The sequence below is a fragment of the Trichomycterus rosablanca genome, chromosome 19 (assembly GCF_030014385.1).
Source record: "Trichomycterus rosablanca isolate fTriRos1 chromosome 19, fTriRos1.hap1, whole genome shotgun sequence".
In the NCBI taxonomy this organism is placed as follows: Eukaryota; Metazoa; Chordata; class Actinopteri; order Siluriformes; family Trichomycteridae; genus Trichomycterus; species Trichomycterus rosablanca.
The window spans coordinates 7,984,149-8,008,996 of NC_086006.1; the positions used below are offsets into that span (position 1 = coordinate 7,984,149).

The 24,848-nt window shown below is 40.7% G+C and overlaps 1 protein-coding gene across 1 annotated transcript in view; it reads left to right on the forward strand.

The window, feature by feature from the left end:
- The window catches only part of vps13d (vacuolar protein sorting 13 homolog D), a 51,811-nt gene extending 30,975 nt beyond the window's left edge, over window positions 1-20,836 (forward strand). The window contains exons 61-69 of the mRNA XM_063015973.1: window positions 356-452; window positions 539-687; window positions 1,362-1,496; window positions 2,125-2,292; window positions 8,966-9,098; window positions 9,190-9,385; window positions 16,886-17,017; window positions 17,985-18,225; window positions 18,466-20,836. Coding sequence (XP_062872043.1) covers window positions 356-452; window positions 539-687; window positions 1,362-1,496; window positions 2,125-2,292; window positions 8,966-9,098; window positions 9,190-9,385; window positions 16,886-17,017; window positions 17,985-18,225; window positions 18,466-18,597 — 1,383 coding nt within the window. The 3' untranslated portion in view covers window positions 18,598-20,836. The remainder of the gene's footprint in view (window positions 1-355; window positions 453-538; window positions 688-1,361; window positions 1,497-2,124; window positions 2,293-8,965; window positions 9,099-9,189; window positions 9,386-16,885; window positions 17,018-17,984; window positions 18,226-18,465) is intronic.
- Window positions 20,837-24,848: the final 4,012 nt, after the last annotated feature.

Sequence of the window (24,848 nt, forward strand, 5' to 3'; positions counted from 1 at the left end):
AAATGACGTGGCAGAATTTAGTTGCAGAAGTCAGTAGCTGCATCTGAAAGCAATGTTTCTGGGTTAACCAAATCCAAAGGGCTTTAATTGAAGAATTGCAAGGAAGTTGTCCTGTGACAGAAAGCCTTGTGGTCTGGTTACACTAACCTGAACATTTCCGGCTTAGGTTCTAAGTGGTATGTATGATAAAAATCCTATTGTGTGGAAGATCATGGCTTTGAACCCATCACTGCCAGCTACCACTGTTGGGCCTTTGTGCAGGAGCTTTCAGTTCAGGGTTCTTGCATTACCTCCGGCCACCCGAAGTTTCTCTCAGTATAAGTTGTATTAGGTAATTCAGTTCTCTTTTTTATAGCACCTGATGGTCACTACTCGGCGCTTTACTGTCATCATTGAAGAAAAACTCTTGCTTAAGCTGCTGGCTTTCTTTGGCTATGGGAAAACAGAAGCAGGTATATCAAGAAACAGGTTTTACTTGCTAACAATACTAGAGATTTAAACAAGCTGTGAAAAATGGTGTAACTGGTGGCTGTTTCAGAGGTCGAGAAGCTGGATGAAAACTTGTACGAGAAGACCAGTGAGGATGCTGGACCCCAAAAGCGCTATTACTTCGAGAACTTAAAGATCAGTCTCCCTCAGATCAAATTAAGTGTTTTCACTTCAAACAAGCTTCCTCCAGATCTTAAGGTAAAACCGGACTACAATACTTGCATGTTATAAAATCAACACTTAAAGTTTTATTCTTTTTAACAGCAGCTGCTTTAAGTGTTGCATTTTTGCGTCTGAACTATTTTTCTTACGGATTTATTTGCATTTTACTGGATATTCAAGTAACAACCTTTGTAACAATGTAGTACAGCCCCCAGATAACAACATAATTAAAGAAAGGCATTATGGGTTCGTTTTTGCCCTTACTGTCATCTCACAGCCACAATTATTTGTAATAAAACCAAACAACTCACATTTCTGTAATGGTTTGCCGCCCAGTATTTTGAAATTAATGGTTCAGAAAGTAGGTTTTTTAGAAATAAATCAAAAATTGAAATCTTGTATTTACAAGTATTTAGATTCTTTGCTTTGGCACTCCAAATTGTAGTCCGGTGCAAAGTGTTTGCTTGAATATACCTTGAATGGACTTGGAATGGAGTCCACCTGTTGCAATTGGAATGTTATTACAATTATTTTGCACTAATCATCAATACTGAACATGAGCACCATTGACTGCCAGGTTACAAAATCCTATTTTTATGCACTTGAAAACATCAGGCCCATTATCAATGAGTTTTTGTTTTTTTTTAGATATAATGAAATCACTTTGCATTCTAGCTTACTAACCCAGTGTTTTTTTCTATTCTGTGCAGACCCTAAAGGGAACCCTGGGTATCCCGCTGATCCGGTTTGAGGATGCAATCATTAACATGTATCCCTTTACTCGAGTCCACCCATATGAAACCCAGGAGATCATCATCAATGACATACTCAAGCACTTTAGAGAGGTACAGCTGCATGCATACACTATACTTCTACACAAAACTATCTTTACACCCTTTTAAAATATTCAGTTCAGGTGTTTCAGTCACGTCCATTGCTAACTGATGTATTAAATCAATTATTTTATTTTATTTCATGTTTTACTACCGGGTCTCTTGGGTCTGGTTTACCCAAAATCACTGGGCACAATGCAGTAACACACCCTGAACAGGATGTCAATCCAGCATTGAGCCATCCTCATTACACACGGCCAGTCATGCCTGTAGATATGTAGATGCCCAACCAGCCAGTAGCACTGCTTGAAATTTGAACCCCGCATCCCAGTGGGAGTGCGCCACACAGCATCTTTAAGTCACTTATTTGAAATCAATCATATGCTCCCATATTTGTGACAGTTTAAGGGCTACCCTTTAAATATCCCAGCATGCCCCTGTGCATTAGAGTCCATAAGTTATAAATTAACAACATTAGCTCTGTACTGATACCCATGTTTTTATGTGATGTCCAGTGTCCACATACTTTAGGCCATATAGTAAACACTCAGTTAATTGAAATTGAAGCTCACATCATTAATAGTTTGTCAATGCTGCTTCTAAAATTGATATGCTAACCCTATTATGATGGTATGTTCAGGAGTTGATTAGTCAAGCTGCTCAGATACTGGGTTCAGTGGACTTTCTGGGTAACCCTATGGGTCTGCTAAATGATGTCACAGAAGGGGTCTCAGAACTCATCAAGTACGGCAACTTGGAAAGCTTCATCCGTAATGTTACACATGGAGTTTCCAACTCAGCAGCAAAGGTAATACTCTACCCCAGACTGTTTTAGTTTTTTACTTATTCAAGTTTTTTACTTTTTCATGCACAAAAGGCTGTTGCCTCCGAGTTATAAATAATCACCCGTCAGCCTTTCCTTGATGGCCGAGACTTTTAAATTCAAGGCGGCAGCTAGATTCCAGTAGCAAGACCCCATTAGCTCGACTCTGACAGGCCTCATTTGCTGGTTGCTCTGACAGGCAAATAACAGCAGATGGTGCGTACAGTAGCTGTGTGTGGTCAGACCCGAGTCCTGCTCCAGCTTTCACTTCCAGTCTATAACCAACTCCCAGCATGCCTGTTTGCACCCAGTCCCATTAGTAACAGCCAGCTCTCTGTCAGCCAGCCTCCCTTTTGATATTTTCCCTCCCATTTACTGCCTTCGTGCCAGTAGACAGCAGTCTCTATCATTGGAGTCTGCTTAAACAGATTTTTGTGGCAGCTCTAGCCCATTTACTGCTGCTTTTCAGCCCTGACCACAACCACCAGAGCATAATAATAGTGTTGGGCTTGTTAGGCTGATTCAGCTCATTTAATGGTCTGACTTTGTGTTGAGATGAAATAAAATCAGTTTTTATTAGTTTTTTTATTGTGGTATTTATGTTTCGGTAGAAATTGGAATAGAAAAGCTATTATATTGACTTTTATCTTTGTTGTGTTGTAATGCTGTTTACCTTCAGAATATTTCAACTCATTTTTAATTCTCTCTCTTGCTTTTGGCAGAATTGTATAACCTTAAAAAAGAAAATGTTAGTCATACACATTTCCAAGAATGTAATGAAGGACAAATGATGTTTTTTTTATCAAGGCTTTGCTGCCAAACAAAAAAAGCTTTTGATACTGCATCCAAGAAGCATTCATTTTATGTAATAGTATATAGTCAATGTTCTTCTGATCAGCTTTCTGAAATTTGTAGTTGTTATTTTTGAGACTGGTCATAGATTTCAATAGCAAGATATGCAAGTGCTTCTTGCTTCTCATTCTCTGATTTGGTAATTGAATAAGACATGATTTGCATAAGAGGCTGCTCCCATATTTAGAGCTCGCAACAGCGAATCATATACACTGATCAGCCATAACATTAAAACCACCTCCTTATTTCTACACACACTTTCATTTTATCAGCTCCACTTACCATATAGAAGCACTTTGTAGTTCTACAATTACTGACTGTAGTACATCTGTTTCTCTGCATGCTTTGTTAACCCCCTTTCATGCTGTTCTTCAATGGTCAGGACCACCACAGAGCAGGTATTATTTAGGTGGTGGATCATTCTCAGCACTGCAATGACACTGACATGGTGGTGGTGTGTTAGTGTGTGTTGTGCTGGTATGAGTGGATCAGACACAGCAATGCTGATGGAGTTTTTAAACACCTCATTGTCACTGCTGGACTGAGAATAGTCCACCAACCTAAAATATCCAGCCAACAGCGCCCTGTGGGCAGCGTCCTGTGACCACTGATGAAGGTCTAGAAGATGACCGACTCAAACAGCAGCAATAGATGAGCGATCGTCTCTGACTTTACATCTACAAGGTGGACCAACTAGGTAGGAGTGTCTAATAGAGTGGACAGTGAGTGGACACGGTATTTAAAAACTCCAGCAGTGCTGCTGTGTCTGATCCACTCATACCAGTGTCACTGCAGTGCTGAGAATGATCCACCACCCAAATGATACCCACTCTGTGGTGACAGTTGAAGAACAGGGTGAAAGCAGGTTAAAAAAGTATGCAGAGAAATAGACTACAGTCAGTAATTGTAGAACTACAAAGTGCTTCTATATGGTAAGTGGAGCTGATAAAATGGACAGCGAGTGTAGAAACAAGGAGGTGGTTGTAATGTTATGGCTGATCAGTGTATATCACTACTAACTGCTTCTTCTGATCATTGCTGTGGTGGGTCCAGCACCACCCAGAAACATTTACTTTTAGCATACACTTTTATTCAAAGCGACTTGCAATTGTGACCACATAAATTGCAAGCAATTGAGGGTTAACGGCCTTCCTCAAGGGCCCAACAGTGGCAACCAGGAAGGTGTGGGGCTTAAACCAGCAGCCTTCTGATTACGAGCCCTGTACCTTAACCGCTGAGCTACCACTACCTTATGAGCTTGAGAGCATGGCTGACATGCTGCCCAGACATACTTAATCACTTTCACCTAGGGTCAGTTTCGAGCAGCCAGGTCTTTCGTTATAGGTTTGAAAAATAGGGAGTGTACCAGGTTACACACTCAGATACAAGGAAAACATACCAAACCTTGCACAAACAAGGTTTAAACCCAGATACCCATATGTGCATACTTGTGATATTTTTAAAATGCCTATTTATTTTTTGTTAACAGCAAAGGATTCTAATGCTAATAGCAGCATTAAAGCTGACACTGTTTTAAAATTGTGGGTTTTGGGTCTGATTCAACATGTCTGATCCACCCACATATTTTATACTGTGAAAGCATCTGGACATTGACATAAATATTTGTGAACCCTGTTGCTATTGCACCTTTGAACCTTTGCATATCTTGTTTGTTGAGTCAACTCGGTTCTCTTGGAGAGGTCAGTATCAGTTCACCGTCGGTATCTGCAGATACTCAGAGCTGTGATTATTTTCGGGTGAAATCGAATACTATGAAGTCTCTACTGCAAACATGCAAACAGCAGGCAGGTTTTGGCCGATTAAATGTATAATTTATTCGTCAGATTTGTTAAATGGTGACGCTTTTATATTAGCAAGTTTGTTACATCCTGCTTTAGAGCTTGCTTAACCGTAGTGGAACCTTATCTCTGGAATAGTTTCACCATCTTCACCTTCTCTTTGATTGCTGCACTCAGAACGATTTTATGACAGTCACACTTTGGCTGCCCCCCACACACACATTCAGAGCTCCATCTCTCCAACTATAGAAACTAATGGATTGACCAGGGAGACGTGGGGCCCATAAACTTGAAAGCATTCTCCTGCCTGTACCCCACCCTTCCCTCAGATTTAGATCTGCTAAGTGTATTGGTTGAGTTTCACAGAAGAGCTTAAAAAAGACAGAGGAGTAGGAGGAGAAAATTGGAGCTGGCCTTCAGATGAACTCACCAGGGACTTTGCTTGGAGAGGTCATTCCAAGTTCATGCCTGGCTCCTGCCGGAACTTAGCAGAATGCGCCTGTGTTTACGCAGCGCTCAGGCTCCAGTAGGGAGCTCTCTCAGCCTGTAACACAAACCCACTTCCAGGAGGCACCTGCTGGGGATTGGGGGGGGGGGTTGATCTGGGTAAAGTCAGATCAACTGTGCTGAGAGGGTGGGAAGCCACCCCACCAGACAAATTACTGCCTGATATATTTGACAGCTGAATAAGGCTCTGTGAAAAATCAGCATCGTCATTGCTCAACGTTGAAGCGAATAAGCGTTATGAGAAGCCCTCCACTGGTGCAGAGCATGAGGTCCTGTAAATATTTTCACAGTCAAGGGTTACTTAATGTCATTACTCTGTTTAGATAGATGAATATGTCATTAATCTTGTGAGTGGCCAACAGTGTGCAAACATTTCTTACTATTACTAATATTACAGAATTGTTATCAGTTTTTCTGTAGAATGAAAGTTTTTTATGGGTTCAATGACTGGACAAAAGCATTTAGCCTGTGTGACTGAATGAAACAGCTTTTTGGGTCATGTGTATGGAAGGACCTTTGACTAAGACAAATAAGTTATCAATCACTTCACACTGAGAGTCGCAATAAGTCATTGACGGTGTCCAAAGCTCCTTAGGGACACTGCAGGAGGCTTTTACCATGCTGAAAAGGCCAATGTGGGCTTCTCTACTGCTTGTTACTTAAACAGACAAGTTCTTGAATAGACAGAAGATTTATTGAGACATGAATTAAAATTAATGTCACCCTCTGAGTGGCTTGAATTCGTCCTCCATCTGATCTCAGACCAGCCATAAAAGCATACACCACAGCAGCCTGGCAAAAAGAATAGGAAACGCATACCAACAACAAACTATACGAGATCCACCCTACCATAAACACTGATAGAGCTCAGTACCCCAAAAACGATGGAAACAATGTACAGTGTATCACAAAAGTGAGTACACCCCTCACATTTCTGCAAATATTTCATTATATCTTTTCATGGGACAACACTATAGACATGAAACTTGGATATAACTTAGAGTAGTCAGTGTACAACTTGTATAGCAGTGTAGATTTACTGTCTTCTGAAAATAACTCAACACACAGCCATTAATGTCTAAATAGCTGGCAACATAAGTGAGTACACCCCACAGTGAACATGTCCAAATTGTGCCCAAAGTGTCAATATTTTGTGTGACCACCATTATTATCCACCACTGCCTTAACCCTCCTGGGCATGGAATTCACCAGAGCTGCACAGGTTGCTACTGGAATCCTCTTCCACTCCTCCATGATGACATCACGGAGCTGGTGGATGTTAGACACCTTGAACTCCTCCACCTTCCACTTGAGGATGCGCCACAGGTGCTCAATTGGGTTTAGTCCATCACCTTTACCTTCAGCTTCCTCAGCAAGGCAGTTGTCATCTTGGAGGTTGTGTTTGGGGTCGTTATCCTGTTGGAAAACTGCCATGAGGCCCAGTTTTCGAAGGGAGGGGATCATGCTCTGTTTCAGAATGTCACAGTACATGTTGGAATTCATGTTTCCCTCAATGAACTGCAGCTCCCCAGTGCCAGCAACACTCATGCAGCCCAAGACCATGATGCTACCACCACCATGCTTGACTGTAGGCAAGATACAGTTGTCTTGGTACTTCTCACCAGGGCGCCGCCACACATGCTGGACACCATCTGAGCCAAACAAGTTTATCTTGGTCTCATCAGACCACAGGGCATTCCAGTAATCCATGTTCTTGGACTGCTTGTCTTCAGCAAACTGTTTGCGGGCTTTCTTGTGCGTCAGCTTCCTTCTGGGATGACGACCATGCAGACCGAGTTGATGCAGTGTGCGGCGTATGGTCTGAGCACTGACAGGCTGACCTCCCACGTCTTCAACCTCTGCAGCAATGCTGGCAGCACTCATGTGTCTATTTTTTAAAGCCAACCTCTGGATATGACGCCGAACACGTGGACTCAACTTCTTTGGTCGACCCTGGCGAAGCCTGTTCCGAGTGGAACCTGTCCTGGAAAACCGCTGTATGACCTTGGCCACCATGCTGTAGCTCAGTTTCAGGGTGTTAGCAATCTTCTTATAGCCCAGGCCATCTTTGTGGAGAGCAACAATTCTATTTCTCACATCCTCAGAGAGTTCTTTGCCATGAGGTGCCATGTTGAATATCCAGTGGCCAGTATGAGAGAATTGTACCCAAAACACCAAATTTAACAGCCCTGCTCCCCATTTACACCTGGGACCTTGACACATGACACCAGGGAGGGACAACGACACATTTGGGCACAATTTGGACATGTTCACTGTGGGGTGTACTCACTTATGTTGCCAGCTATTTAGACATTAATGGCTGTGTGTTGAGTTATTTTCAGAAGACAGTAAATCTACACTGCTATACAAGCTGTACACTGACTACTCTAAGTTATATCCAAGTTTCATGTCTATAGTGTTGTCCCATGAAAAGATATAATGAAATATTTGCAGAAATGTGAGGGGTGTACTCACTTTTGTGATACACTGTATATACACAAGATGCTGCATAGGACATACCAAACTGACCCATATGTACCTGCTAAAAGGAGACCATGCCCACATCCCTCTCTGTAAATCAAGAACTTCTATTAAACATGTTCTCTGCTCATGCCAACAAGTGAACACCATCAGATCATCTTGGAATCACTTGCAATTAAAAACATCATATAAGTTAGACCCTCATAGTCACACAAACACTCTTAACCACCGTATGCACATGAAAAAAATGGACCCACCACCTTGACGTTTAAATAATATTTTAGCTAACAATGATAATAGCCATTGCAGCTGACATGGCATTAAGAATTAAACAAACATACAAACCCTGTGTCTGTATGGGTTTCCTCCAGGAGCTTCGATTTCTTCCCACAGTCCAAATACATGCAAGTGAGGTGAACTGGAGATACAAAATCGTCCATGACTGTGTTTGACATTAAACTTAATCTAATGAATCTTGTGTAATTCATATTCATTAGCCGCTTTATTCGGTTGATGGTTTCTGTAGATCTAACGGCCACCAAAAAACACTGGGCAGAGCAGCAACTACTCCAGCTGGCATGTTTTTGGAATTTGAAGATATTTTAAAACATATATAATATGCAGTATTTTTTTAGCATTGTAGTTATATTTGCAGTGTATAATATATACATATTAAATGTATATGCACTATCTTTTAACTTTCTACCTTGAATATTTTTATATAGGCTGTTTATTCACATACCGTTAGGTATGAAATGTATTTTAGTAAAAAACAAAAGCATTCTGGCAGGAGTTGTCATTGGAAAAATTGGAAAGATAAAAACCCTGCAAACCCAACGGTAAATCTGCTCCTTCGGAAGGTGCACTTGTCAGTGTGCTCTCAGTGCCAGTTCCAAACCCGGATAAGCATAGTAGGGTTGCGTCAGGAAGGGCATCCGGCATAAAAACGTGTCAAATGTGGTATGCGGACCAGAACCCAAAAAAAAATAATACACTGACTTGTTTATTTGCTTTTGCAGTTTGCTGGTACCCTGTCAGATGGTCTTGGTAAGACTATGGACAACCGGCACCAGAGTGAGCGAGAGTATATTCGTTACCACGGAGCCACCAGCGGGGAACACTTAGTGGCAGGCCTTCATGGGCTCACCCATGGTATGCTGATTCTTTCAAATTGCCTGTTGATGTGCAGTTTATTGATTGATGTTTGACCTTGCTCATGACTTTGATATCATGTCTTACACAGGCATTATCGGTGGGCTGACCAGTGTGATTACATCCACAGTTGAGGGGGTGAAAACTGAAGGGGGTGTAAGTGGGTTTTTCTCAGGACTAGGAAAAGGCCTTGTTGGAACAGTGACCAAGCCTGTTGCAGGCGCTTTGGATTTCGCATCAGAGACAGCACAGACTGTAAGAGACATGGCCAGTCTGAGCAACCACAGGTAATGGTTTAGACTATTTGTAATTACATATACAATTACATTACACTCATTTAATGCCAACCTGTTTTAGAAGTCACTGATTTAAAAGCCTGGCTGTGCTGCCAACAAGCACTCTTCCTGCACTTATGTTCTCTTGTCGTGATGGCTCAGTCTGCATGGAAACCCCATTCCATTGGATAAAAAAAGCTTACCACTGTGGTTAATCTTAAATGAACTTAAAGGACCCCCTCCCCAACTCTGCTTAAATACTAAATTGCATGGATTCCACAGTGTAATGGAAATACAGAGGAACCTCGATTTAACGGACCTCCATTTAACGGATTTCGGATTTAACGGACAAAATCTGGAAAACCAAATGTCCGGTCTGATTGTTTAAAATTTCAATGAAGAGTGTACCAAGACCAGTAGTTGTCCGCTAGCTTTATCGGGAGGCAAAACCCTAACCCAGTATCAAGTATGCATCAAAAGCAAACCATACTACAGGGCACACCATGTATGAAGGATCCGTTCCATTTTGTAATGGCATGTCAACACTGGTCACTTCGCATGACACCACGAAGATTGGTCTGGTCATGTACTGGGAATTTTGGCTTGAGTAGTACATCATCCGGGTATCATTTACATACTGGAAAAATATTATTGCTTGCGTACTGTATACTGCATACTAATTTGCATCCCCATCAGTATGCAAGTAGTATGTATTAGGCTATTTCTAACAGGCGCACACAACCTTCGAGAACAGTATTAACTGGTTTCAGCATTGTAGAGTGTGTGCGCTTTGGGCCGTGTGAACTCTCCATAAACACCAGATGTACCTATAAATTCCACCTGCCTTTTTAATTAGTTTAGCTTGTGGCGGCGGTTCTAATGAATGCACACTAATGATTCACACCACTACACAAAAGCACCCAATGGACCTTACTCGCCGATTTAAGAGCCTTTTCCTCTGGTTGTGACCCCCCACCTCTGGTCTCAAAACTGGCCTACCTGAGCTTTTATGAGGGGGCCCAACAGCAGCTCCTATTACACAGGGTGTCTGGTATGTAAAGCCATTTGTTCTGCATTTTCCTATGTATAAGGGAGGCAGCCAGGCATCAGCGGGAACTGGACTCGCTGCACGGACTGTTTGTAGCTTTTCTGCTCCAGAAGAAATCGGAGCGTTTCCTGCTTTGTGTGTGTGTGTGTGTGTGTGTGTGTGTGTGTTTTGGTGGGGGACCTAGTGGTGAACTGTGCAGTGGTAAGTTAGAGGGAGGGTTATGTGGGAGGCATTTCGGAGCATGCCTGCCACAGTGCAATGAGGAGTTCAGCCAGAGTTCACACTGAAAATGTGCAGAATTCACGGGTCACAATAGACACTGTTTGAACGTTATTGGACTCTATCAAAAGCACACACACACACACACACACACACAGGTAGAACAGTGTTTTATTTCCTTAATTTTTCCTGTACAAACAAACATTTATTACCATTAATTACTTTCACACAGGCTGCTATAAATACTGTCCTGCCATGTTGAGCTTTTCTTGCAAACATGTCAGTAGATGATACGAGAAGGCCACACAAAATTGCTGATTAATTCTGGATCTCTGACCAACAACTGCTTTGCATCTGCTCTGTGCACTTCTGATCACAAACAGGAAGTAAACAAGTAAATTAGAAGCAGAGCGAAGCAGGCGAAGAGCAGTGTGACTGTCCACACTCTCTTTTCGCTCTCTTGCCCTGCTAGTGAACTCTCCCTCCTTCATCTCTCATCAGCCCACACACACAAACACATCGCACACATATTCACATTACATCTACCCCCCCCCACACCCCCACCCAACAATATTACTTCACTGTGCGATCCAGGCAACTTTCCAGAGCCAGCTCAGTTACAATCCCAAAACAAAGCGGGGAAGTGCCGAGGGGCAGCAGCTTAGGCTAAATAGGCACCTACTTCAGGCTAATTGCTGTCAGTTAGGTTTAAAATGCGCTTCAGCTCTTTTACTCATGCTTAACCTGTGTGAACTTTTGTCCGTGGTGACTTGAAATTGAAACTGTGTACAATTGAGGGTTAGGGCCTTGCTCGGACGCCCAACACTGGCAACTTGGTGGTGGTGGAGCTTGAACCAGCAACCTTCTTTAACCACTAGGCTACCATGACAACTCTATGGAATTCTGGACTTGTTTTCTGGAAAATGTGCTCAGCTGTATGTCATTCTAATTTACAGTAGATTATGCAGGTTCATATTTTAGTACATTGTCTTATACTTCACATTCCTAAAGTAAGATCTAAAGAAGAATTCAGTGGATTGACATGACATATTTAATAAGGTTTTTTCCCCCAAGAAACACACAAAAGCTGCCGAATAAATAGATCAATTTATCCACTGAATAATGAAGCTGATGAAATCACCTTTTCATTTACTGTTGGAAAATGTATACATGTACAGCTATACCCATATGCCCATAGGATTTGTTGACATGGACATTCTTGCCATTTATCAGAAAATGCACTGTTGTGTGATGTCCATTAGTTTATTTGAAAGTCTTGCCTAAAACCAGGTACTATATACTACAAAGCATTAAAAATATTAACAGTAATAGGAGGTGTCCTAATTTGTATTCAGTATAGTTAGTGTAGATTGTACACTAGGATAGAATAGAATAGAACAGAATAGAATGCCTTAATTTGTCATATATACCGTACATATACAGGTGTACAGTGCAATGAAATTCTTCCAAAAAAAAAAAAGGTATCTGGGATCAGAGCACAGGGTCAGCCATTGTACGGCACCCCCGGAGCCAAGAGGGTTAAGGGCCTTGCTCAAGTGCCCAACAGTGGCTGTGTGGCAGAGCTGGGATTTAAACTCTCAACCTTTCGATTGAGAGACCAATGCTCTACCCACCAGGCTATCACTGTCTCACTCAGAACAGTATAGTATAGTATATATACAATATTTCCAAAGCTATATATTGTACTTTTTCTTCTTCTTCCAGTTACTATATACACCGATCAGCCATAACATTAAAACCACCTCCTTGTTTCTACACTCACTGTCCATTTTATCAGCTCCACTTACCATATAGAAGCACTTTGTAGTTCTACAATTACTGACTGTAGTCCATCTGTTTCTCTACATACTTTGTTAGCTCCCTTTCATGCTGTTCTTCAATGGTCAGGACCCCCACAGGACCACCACAGAGCAGGTATTATTTAGGTGGTGGATCATTCTCAGCACTGCAGTGACACTGACATGGTGGTGGTGTGTAAGTGTATGTTGTGCTGGTATGAGTGGATCAGACACAGCAGCACTCACTGTCACTGCTGGACTGAGAATAGTCCACCAACCAAAAATATCCAGCCGACAGCGCCCCGTGGGCAGCGTCCTGTGACCACTGATGAAGGTCTAGAAGATGACCAACTCAAACAGCAGCAATAGATGAGCGATCGTCTCTGACTTTAGGTGGACCAACTAGGTAGGAGTGTCTAATAGAGTGGACACGGTAAAGCAGGTTAAAAAAAAGTATGTAGAGAAACAGATGTACTGCAGTCAGTAATTGTAGAACTACAAAGTGCTTCTATATGGTAAGTGGAGCTGATAAAATGCACAGTGAGTGTAGAAACAAGGAGGTGGTTTTAATGTTGTGGCTGATCGGTGTATTTTTTTATAATTCTAGATATGTGGTTCTTTACTTTTTCTAGAAACAAACCAGTAGTTTTCAAAGCCTAACTTTGACTATTTTGTTGTATGTCTGTGTACATCTCTTATGTAAGTTTAACTTTTTTTCCCACTGTGCTCATGTTAATAATAAAAGGTATGTTTATAATTTAAATAAGGGCATAGTCTTTCCAAAAAATTTGATTGACAGGGTTTTGACAGGGAGCTTGAGGCTCAGTGCTGAAGCTTACCTGTTCTAAACGGGTGGGTGGCTGTCCTGTTCTGATTGAAACACCTCCTCTGCACTATTGCCTTTTCATCAGGCTCCACCCTCAGGCCTGCTGTGCAAGCTTATTCTCGGAAGTGAGCGAGAAGTAAGAGCTGTTTGTTTGCACCCATTGACAGTTGACTGGATGAACTCCAAGCCCCGAGCCTGACCTGCAGTTGAACCCTATTGTTCCAGCCGCACAATCGAGCGCAGGGCATTGTGTGCAAGTGCATTTAGAGCAGTGGGTGAGGCTAGAGGGGGAGAGGTTACGAGTCTCATTGGATAACCAGGACCAGATCTCATGGCTTATGGTTATGATTATGATACACATCCCATAAATATGGTCAAATATGTGTAAACATGTTGGTTTCTCTTAGGAAAGAAGCTGTAAAGAGATGGTGGACACCTTCAGCATCAAATCTGTTTTCCTGCTGTAACAGTATCTGTTTTTTAGAACATGACTGCAGAAATTAGCTGCAGGAACAAGTTTAAAAAGGAGGTCAGTAATACCTCGTTCACAGTCTGCATTCTAATTCATCCCAAAGTTGTTGAATTTGTTGCTGCTGGTGGTTTCCACGGGCAGATCAAGTTAACCAGTGAATGGACCTCACAGGGTATTGTCTGACGATGGGTTTTTCAGCCCTTAGGCCAATACTTGCCCTTGCACTTGGTATGATCACGCTTATGTGCAGTTGCTTGGACATGGCAACCCTCTGAAGCTCTAGTTCTTGTGCTGGTCTTGCCTCAGCACTGAGGACAGGATTTACCCCAGCTTTACCACTCAACAGGGCTGTTCTTTGAGCCCGTGTTCTAAAATTTCCAATTTAAAAGAAATAGACCGAACTATTCCATTGACAATTGTATGGTTTGATTTATTTGGCAATTATGAGTAATTCTTCTTCTGCTATTTCCTCATGTAGGTAATTTATGGTCCTCTTGAAGTTCATTTGTTTTAATCAAAGGTTATAGTCATTGCTTTTTTTAATTAATTGAAATTAATGAGCTCGTTAGGCAGTGGTTTACTGTATAAGCTAGTAGACCTCACCACCAAGTTCTTTACTAAGAACTACCATAAATTTTGTGTTCCCCTCATGCCTTTCATCCTGAGCTTAATTCTAGATTGGCAGCAGCAGCTGCATATAAGCAGACCACAGTTTAAACAGAACAGAGAAACACAGTACACTGGAGTCTTTGTGAATCAACTGGAAACCATCAACTCTAATCAAATAGTGCAGGTCCAGATTCAAGCCAGATGTAGGAATTCCAGTTAGACTGCAGCAGTAGTCAGGGAAAAGGGTCATGCATAGGAGAAGCTGGGCTAGAGTTTCGCCTTGACATTGTAGCCACTAGTCCCGACCTTTTCATTTGGCATGAACTACAGCACTTTCACAGGCTCCGTCAGTGAAACATGAAGCTGCTATGGGTTTTCCCAAAGGAGATAACAAAGAGGGATTGATTGCAAAGCTATTCATCTGACAACTAAACGTCCATGCATAGATTTTTGCTTGTTATTTATGTGTTTAGAACAAAACGGCAAATAAAATGAGAAGACAATCAAGTCATGTCACTGAATCGACTCTGTAGCACCAAGCTGCCTGGTAATATCTCAGAACTCTTCATGATGACATCAAGCTCTGTCAGTTTTAGACACTTTAAAGCTGTAAAGATGAGTTAGAATATAGGAAAGCATCACAAAAGGGGTATCATAAACCGCAGCAGAGATCAAATGTAAAATATTGTTCTCTGTGTGTACTTGTATTGTTTGAACAGGTAATGCTAAAGACAACCTGAAATCAACACTGACCTTTTTACCTTGTCAGTTAATCTCCCTGGTCGAAGTATTCAGTAAAAATGTTCTAAAAAAGACGGTAATAATACCTCTTTTGGAATGAGGCTGTATGAATGAGAACATGAATAGCTACTAAAACAACACTCAAACACAAAGACAGTAACAAAGACTATGTAAATTGGCAACATTTAATTTGGGGATACGTAAAATGAAATGTCTGATTACATTTGTGTTTTTAATGGAGCTTAAGCTTATTTCTGATTTAAAAGGTGGAAAAAAAAATTATTATTATCTTTTTATGCATTTTCACCCCTTTTTCCTCCCAATTTAGCGTGGCCAATTCGCTGCTGGGGTCCCCTACAGCGTCCACGGAGGGTGTATATTCGCCTGAAATACACTCCTTCCGACGTGTGCGCAGGCCACCAATCAATCTCATCTTATTCATCCATACTTCGGTGGATTTGCGTGTAAGATCTGCTTTGTCGCCACAGCAGATCATTCGTAGCATTTTTGATTTGGCACAGTTTTTACGCTGGATTATCCAGGCTTGGGGTCGGCAATAAGGGTGCTCTGATATGTGTCCCCTTAATATCTAGGTTCATGTAACACCATGCACCTTCTGTATTTGTGAACCCAGTGATATGAGAATTAGAAAACATGTCACATCAGACTGTTTACTTTGCTCATTGTCCAGGAGTGCCCTTGTTGCTATTTAAGGTTGTATTAACCAGTTAATTAACATTACACTATTATTCATGTACAGTCTTTGCCTGTTTACATCTTGAACTGATAAATTTCAACTTAATCAGTAATCAACAGGTAATAAGAACAAAATAAACAGATACTAATGCTGTCCACATTTTTCACACAGTTTCACCTTAAACCTTTCTTAGTTTCTTGGAACTATACCAACAACAAACAATTAATGTTTTTTAATAGCACACAGTATTTTTTAATGAGCCTCTACTGAACAGTTGAGATTATCACAAAAATGATGCAGCTTTTCATGGATGATTTTGACATTTAAATTAGAAAGGCTGTTTTCTTAAAACCACAGGGTCATCTCCCAATACTTTTGAGTTAACCACATGTCAACCAAGGAGTAGATACAACCCAAACAAGATTATTTAAATACAGCTTATTTTTACCCAAGTATTTACTCAATGTAAGTTCAACCAAATGGTTAAAAGCAATCAGCATGTTAATAAATAAATAAATGTTTTTGTTTTTGTAAGAATTGTATTTAAGCAAGAAAACTGACCAATTCCAAGTAGTAGACGATTAATTTCTTTTTGGCTTGAGCAGTTTACAGCATTTTAAAATTCCCCTGTAATTGTATTACTTGCTTTTACCATTTTAAATGTACCATACCATGAAACCATGTTATATTTAATATGGTCAGTTATATTTCCATGTTATACCTGTACAATTTTATCATACATTGTAATTTTCAAACTATAGCACCTTTCACCCAGTTTTGCTTTTACCTTTAATACAAATGCTCACAGGGTACAGTGGTTAAGACTGTGGTTATGACTTTTGATATTATTTACCATTGTTTTATGAAAGATGCGCCTGCTTTTTCCGCCCACTGTCTGGCTTCTAGGGAATTCTCTTAGTTCCCTCATGTTTTATCCAAAGCTCGAGTATCAAATGGCTTTTTTTATTAGCTGATTAATGCTGTTTATTAACGATCAGCTTGATGTAATTTACTTGTAATTTACAGCTATGTTTTTACTTTAAATCAGCCCCATTATAACATGTGCTCTTTCTGCGTGTTTGTCCACTCTTTGTATTTCAGGTTAAGTGTGCAGAGAGTAAGGAAACCCCGCTGCTGTAAGGGTCCTCAGGGACTGCTGCCTCGCTTCTCCTCCACACAGGCTGATGGACAAGAGCAGCTCTTTTACCTCACCGATAACATCCACTCTGAATAGTAAGTGTTCAGCCCAGATTCCTTGCCCTCATAGGGCTACTCCAGTGACAGGAAGAAATAGAAGCTTCAGGTCATCTCAGCTTTGCTCCTGCGCTCTTAGCTGAGCCAGAAAAGGTGTTTGGCCCTCCGAGGCTAATCCATCCAGATTATTACACCCCTCCTGTGGCCTGGTTGACCTTTCTGCCCTTGGAGGTGCCGTATAACACATTACTCTCACCAGAAGACAAATCCCTGCTTTGCCTTTACCATAATGAATTCCATGCTGTGTACATAGACTAAGTGTTACGAATTTGCCATGTTTTTTCAGTTTAGTTCCATTTAAAATGATCTTTTGTGCTCAAGGGAAGTAAAACAAATGTGCCATGCATTGATAAATTGGAAAAGTTTGTGTATTTGTAAGAAAAGTTAACAGTAAGGGGTCATAAAGGGTCAAACCCTTTTTTTGTTTAAATTGGTGGTTACATAGACAGTATTCATTTTAGTTTAGATGTACACCTAAACTGGATTACAGATTAATATGCACTTTTAATACTAGATCAATCAACATCAGCTATTTGTCACCCAAAAGGTAGTAATCACTACTGTGAATCAAACTACTTCTACCGTCAAAGACTGTAGTTTGAGCTCCAATCTTGAATTTCTGTAAAACATAAATATTTATATTTACAAAGTGGTGGCTCGGTGGGTAGCACTGTTGCCTCACAGCAAGAAGGTCCTGGGTTCGATTTCCAGGTGGAGCAGTCCTGATCCTTTCTGTGTGGAGTTTGCATGTTCTCCACGTGTCTGCGTGGGTTTCCTCCCACAGTCCAAAGACGTGCAAGTGAGGTGAATTGGAGATGCAAAATTGTCCATGACTGTGTTTGACATTAAACTTGAACTGATGAATCTTGTGTAACCAGTAATTATCTGTCCTGTACGATGTTGCTAGTCTGTTACTAATTTTTCTGGCCCTGCTCTGTCTCTGTAGCTTCATTGCTGTGGAGACCATAGACACCTACTGTGTACTCATCTCTTCTAAAGCCGTGTACTTCCTTAAACCTGGGAATTACGTGGATCCAGAATCCATTTTCCTGGAGGTCAAATATGATGATCTCTACCACTGTCTGGTCTCCAAGGACCATGGAAAAGTGTATGTTCAGCTTACCAAGAAAGCTGAAAACAGTAGTAGTGGGGTGGCTATGCCAGGACCATCACATCAAAAGCCAATGGTGAGTATACTTTATATGTGCTACTTGATTGCATGCTGTAATCTCTAACAGTGTACCTGGAAATCAGTTGTTGTTTTAATGCCACATAACATCGTTAAATAATGACCACAATTGCACATAACTAAAGCTAGAAAGCTTTAATTATGTGTAGTGAGAATTTTAATGATAATTGATTTTTTTATATATTATTCTTTTATATACATGTCTGATTTGTAAAGCCACTTATTTTTACTCCACCAGGTTCATGTGACGAGTGAGAGTCTGGCTGTAAAGATCTCCCAAGAAATCAACTATGCCAAGAGTCTTTACTATGAGCAGCAGCTCATGTTGCCCCCAAGTGAGAATGAGGATAGCTTATTATTGGATTCTTAATAAATGTCATGCACCAGGTATATGCTTATTAATTTCTCAAAGGCATTTTTTTATGTTTTTGGGGGTTTATTATTTACCAAGGAGCGAGCACCAAGTTGCGCAGAACTTAAGACAAGCTGACAAGGAAGAATTGGTTTGGTGGTGCAAACTAGGCTGGTGTAATATACTTGTAATCTATTAAGCACACATTTAAATACAAATATGCAAGATTTTATTGAAATTCTAAGATTATTTTACATACGTTTGTAAAAAAATAAGTTGTATTTGTTGCTACTTATGCATACAACCAATCTTGTACATGTTTGTTTATAGGGCAAACTTAAAGCCAGTGTGACAATAATAATATGGCATGTATTGTACATACTATTAAGACATTGTGGGATAATATTATTGCACAAAACTGCCTTTAATATAGTTTATATATATATAAATAACATGATTGTGTGATTATTGTGTAAATTCTACTGATTTAGATGTAAGAAACTGTTGCTTTGCTGCTACACTAAAGATTCACTGTTGAGCGAGTTCTGGCATTAAACACACACTTACACTCACTTTCATAACCGCTTATCCAGCCAGGGTCATGGGGGGGGGCCTGGAGCCTGTTTCAGCTTTTCAATGGACGCAAGGCACACTGGACGGGGCTCATACACACACCCATTCACCTATAGGGCAATTCAGGATCTCCAATTAACCTGACTGCATGTTTTTGGACTGTGGGAGGAAACTGGAGCTGCCGGAGGAAACCCATGCAGACACGGGGAGAACATGCAAACTCAGCACAGATCGAACCCAGGACCTTCTTGCTGTGAGGCGACAGTGCTTCCCACTTAGCCACCGTGCCACCCACACACCTACAGGAAAGTGTAAATAAAGTCTGACTGCAATTTTAGCTCTTTACATGCACACCAGAATTAATGTCATTTTTTTTTATAATTTATTTTTCTATAATCCATTCCAATTTGAAACAGTACACCAATTTGTCCTTCAATTTTCATTCATAATTTTCCAGGATGAAAAATAGAAATCAGTCACAATGATACCCGGCTAATTTATTATTTGACCTGGACATAACCCGCTTTGTTTTATTATTATTATTATTATTATTATTATTATTAAGAATAAACTGTAACGGCTCTGCTGTGATAATTAATGGAATCTGTTGCCTTTTATTGCTGCTGATATGTTGACACTTGACTTGTGTCTTATAACAAGCACTGGTTCTGATTTTCTTCACTCTTTATGCCACTAGTTAGATTTTATTTTTAAATATCATACTACTGCTATAAAATGAATGATGCTACTCTGATCAATCTACACATGTATGTATATGTTTACATTTTTTAACATTTTTTACCCTATCACTACTCTCATTTTTACCTTAATACCCTGTTTGACCTAACACTAAAATTAAGTTCACTTTTTCCTTTCTGTCTTAGTGTTGAGGAAGCTTATTTTTGGCATTTTGGTCTTTCAGTAACACCGTGCTGATGTCCTTATTCCATATAAGACAAATAGGCCATGTTTATCACCATCAAAGCGTGCTAGTTTATTGGATCTGATTAGCGATGATGAGGAATTTTGTTAATCACTAGAAACGTCTTTACATCTGCAGTACAATGCTGGTGTACTGTTTTGCACAGTATTGGGGTGTTAATCTGCAGTCACAAGTGTTAAGTCAAATAATAGGGCGGCACAGTGGCTCAATGGGTAGCACTGTTGCCTTACAGCATTTTACTTTTACTTTTAGTAACACAGTGCTGTGAAAAGTAACAACTCTCTTTCTGGTTGCCTCCTTCATACTGCATATTTGTTATACTGGATACATTTAGATCTTGACAAAACATGATATTACATAAAGAATTTTAAAACAGCACATTTGCTAAAGTGCACTTTGATTAAATTCTACTTTTTTCAGCCATTCAGATGTTGTGTGTGTGTGTGTGTGTGTGTGTGTGTGTGTGTGTGTGTGTGTGTGTGTGTGTGTGTGTTTTAACCACTGTCGTTTTGCCTAACCATGTTATGTCAGCAGTGATATTATAGCGATCCCAAAATGACTGATGTGTGTGAGCGCAGTTAGAAGAATACACAAGTGTGTTCATGTAAATACAGCAGTGTGAAAATGGTAGCGGGTGAATAAAACTGCCATATAATGTAAATCAAATCACACATTATGCAAATCTCATTCAGTTTAAATGTAAATTATAAAGGCTAAATAAACTTATGTTTTTTAAACAAACGTGTTTTTATTTTACTTTTTTATTTTTTTTAACCTAAAGAATGTTTGTAAAGAACAAGTTTGCCAAGGTTGGTAAGAAAACCTGTCAAATTACAGAGGAAATTCATCTGGCTGGTCAGATGATGTCCGCATGGGTTCTGCAGTTTCCCTCCCACAATCCAGTCAGGCCGATTGTATCAACTAAAATTGTCAGTGTGTGTGTAAGAACTGGCAACCTGTTTGGGCTGTTTCCTGCCTTTAGCCCAATTAATCAGACAAATCACAACCCTGACTAGAATAAAGAGGTGATAAAACAATGAATGAACTAGGATTTGATGAGGAGCTTTTGCAGGCAGCACCGAGCCCTGTCAACTAAAGAGCTTTGGGATGAATTTGAATACTGACTGTGAGCCAGGGCTTCATCCAACATTAGTGCCTGAACTTAGGAATGCTATTATAACTGAATGAGCACAATTGTCAACAGACTTTCTAAATGAATCTGATGTCCAATAAGCTCATATTCAGGTGTCCACATACTTTCAAATCACCGTGTTGAGCAGTTTTGCATTACTTACTGGTGTAGCTTGGATAAACTGGTTCTGTTTCATCCCTGCAGTGATGTGCAGTATTTTCTTCTCATTCTTCTTCCTGACTGACAGGGTAAAGGTGGCTGCAGGGTCTCCCCCTCACTGAGGAGCAGCTCACAGTGCATTTGTCTCTTTCCCCCACTTGCACATTACCTATTGATGGATGGACACGATGTCAGTGTGTAGTCACGATTATCTACGTTTTTAACAAGCCAGATGATAAACATATTTTTTACTGTAGGTCATGGCCTGGTCAGCCAAGTGTCATTATTAATGGATTTCATGCTTGTTTCTCCTGGTATACTACAAGAAAATGCTATGCTAGGGTAAGATGTCTTTAATTTAGGCAACTGTTTTGAATATTCCTCGTTATAGGATTAATATTACATTATTATTACACCTATTACTGAAAATTCTATTGGAAACAAATCATTCATTCATTTTAGTTTTTTACCTCCTTTTTTTTCTGATCAGGGTCGTGGTGGGTCTAGTTTCCCTGGAATCTTTGGGTGCAATGCGGTAACACACCATGGACAGGATGCCAATTCATCATGAGGCCTTGACAATCCCCCCTCCTCAGATACAGCCAGTCGAGTCTGTATGTGGATCACCACCCAGCAGTGCCACCCAGACACCACTTGGTAGAATTGATAGAATCTTCATTGTCTGTTTTCCCATCACTATATCCTGGTCAGGGTCACGGTGGGTCTGATTCCTTGGGCGGAAGGCAGGAAACCTGGACCCTGGACAGGTCGCCAGTCCATCACAAGGCAGACACACTCACACTTGGGGCACTTCTTAGTAGCCGAGCACTAAAAATTAAGGATTAGGGAGGAAACTGGAGCACCCAGAGGAGTCCCTTACAGACAAGGACAACGTGCAAACTCCACACAGGACCCTGGTCGTATGGCCGGAAAATCGAACCCAGGCCCTTCTTGCTGTGAGGCTACAGCACTACCCAATACGCCATCATGCTGCCCTCTGGATACTACACCAAAATGGACTTAGAACAGCATGTTACCCTTCTTAAAAATACCTTGTCACACTATGTACCTTGTGGGAATTTGTGCTTATTCAGTCAAAAGAGTATTTATGTGGTTTAATTCATTTTGGGCAAGAAGGCTTGGCTCTCAATCAACATTCCAGTTCATCCTAAAGCTGTTCTATAAGGTTAAGTTCAGGTCTCTGTGTTCTTGTTTTATTTTCAAATTCATTAGACTTACATGAGGAAAAAGCTCCAGCAATGAGCTCTACCAGAAGGCTTTCATTCAAAAAGAGGTTTATATAGTTTAAAGAGTTGATTTGCAAAAGCAGGAACTGAACATCACATCACATTTGTTAAAAACAAAAGCACTAAAATCAATGAAGTCAAACAAAAATCTGGTGTACACCCTGTACTTCTCACAGTTCATGTCTAACACTACTATGTGACACTGTGTAGCTCAAGCGCTGTAACACGCTCGTGAAGCATGACCCATTCCGCGGTGCCTCCCAACAGCCGATACGATCCCTCTCTTCCACCTGCGCTGGCTCTCGAGAAGCCTTTTCATTCCCTTGACGGAGTTCATCACAGGGTGAACTGTCCATCCAACAGCCTCCTCACATTAATCTCTTATTTGGCTAACCTCGCTCTGAACTCGGCCCCTGAGATCCGAGCTGACTTCTCCAACACACGTGCAACCCATGACACAACTTCATGTCATGATCCCACTCCGGAAAACTTCCACTGGCAGCGGTGACCGCGTGAAGATCCAAGGTACTAAATCAAATCAAATCTGTCCTAAAAGTGATGAAGAATGACCTTTGATATGCCAAAAAGATTATTGGGAACAAAAGCAAATATGAGTGTGTTGAAATTTGGACATGTTTGTTGCAAATGTAACATAAACCTTCTAGTAGTTTCTAAATATTTCTTGATTTCTGATTAATTGGAGCTTGGAATGAAATTTAGCCCTCTTTAACCTTTTTATATTTCATGTTTTCAGATCTCTGGTTTCAAATATAAATTTTGCTTTCTCAGCTGATAACTGTGCATTATAAAAAAAAAAGCCTTTTGACAAAAAAAGTGAAATTTAAATATATTTATACTTCTTTTGTAATTAGAAAAGTAAAATTAGTTTCTTGTGGAACTGACTACACACTTTATTTGCTGGTGTATAAACGTTGATCGGCTGTTTTTAATTTCAATAAATTGGCAAAAAAAAAGTCAACAAGGTAAACATTTATATTTTTATTCAACGCTGATATGTTATATTTATGACAGTTTATTTTGTAAGAATAAAGACACAGGCTGTATATTTAGTAGGGGATCTGTTAACAATGCTGGGTATAATATCTCTACATTCGTGGTACTCAAACATGCATAACGTTATTGCCAAGAACGACTGCACACTAGTATGTTTTCTCAGAAGTCATGGACTCTTCTTGTCACCAGACAGCATCGGAATTCTCCAGGAGACATCATGTCTGTCTATAGAAATTGCAGGCCTGCATGCATTAATTAAATCACTATTTAGCAGTCGGTGTTGCTGAAATTTGAAAGTTTCTTCCATTGTTTTTCTCTTTATTTATGCATTTTCTCTCTTTTTCTTCCAATTTAGCATAGCCAATCCGTTGCTGGGGACCCCGATCGCGTCCAAGGAGGGTGTATATTTGCCTGACATACGCTTCCTACGGCACATGCGCAGTCCACCGCCCCCCTCTTACTTCTGTGGATTCGTGCGGAAGGGAGAGTCACACACTGATCTCTGCATTTCCAATTACCTGATTTCATTACACTTCCTCTCTACCGATGTTAACCTCAAATCTGACTGAGGAGAGCCATGACTGACACACTCCCCTCCAGTAGCCGACTGCATCTTTTCACCTGCACGAGGCGGGTTCATATGTGGATCAGCTTTGTGTACAGAGAGTCACACCCTGATCACATTATCCCTCGTCTCTGTGCAGACACCATCAATCAGCCAGAAGAGGTTGTAACTGCATCATTTATGAGGAATCTCATCCAGGACCCTTCCTGCAAACAAGCCAAGCACTGTTCGTGTAGGCGCTCATCCTGAGATTCGAATTGACGAGTTTGAGATGTCGGCTCTGGTCTTTTCCCACACACCAGGGTTAGGGGCTAATTTTGTCTACTGTAGGCACTGCCAATTGTGCCTCCTAGGGCCCCCAGCTGACCGGTAACTGAAATGAGATTCAAACTCGGTGAGTGAGAATCCCAGTGCTCAGTGCTGGTGCATTAGCGGAGTGCTGTAGGTGTGTTTAACAGTAGGACAAGGAAGCACATTTGACAGAGCATAAAATGATAGACAAGCCATGATCACTGAATAAACTCAGTGCTACGTGTCTCTCAGTCCTCCAGTTGCTGACCCTCTGCAGTGTGCTTTCCTCACAAGCAGAGCCTGTGTTTTGACAGCCCTACCTCGAGTGCCTTGGGCTCATGTTTG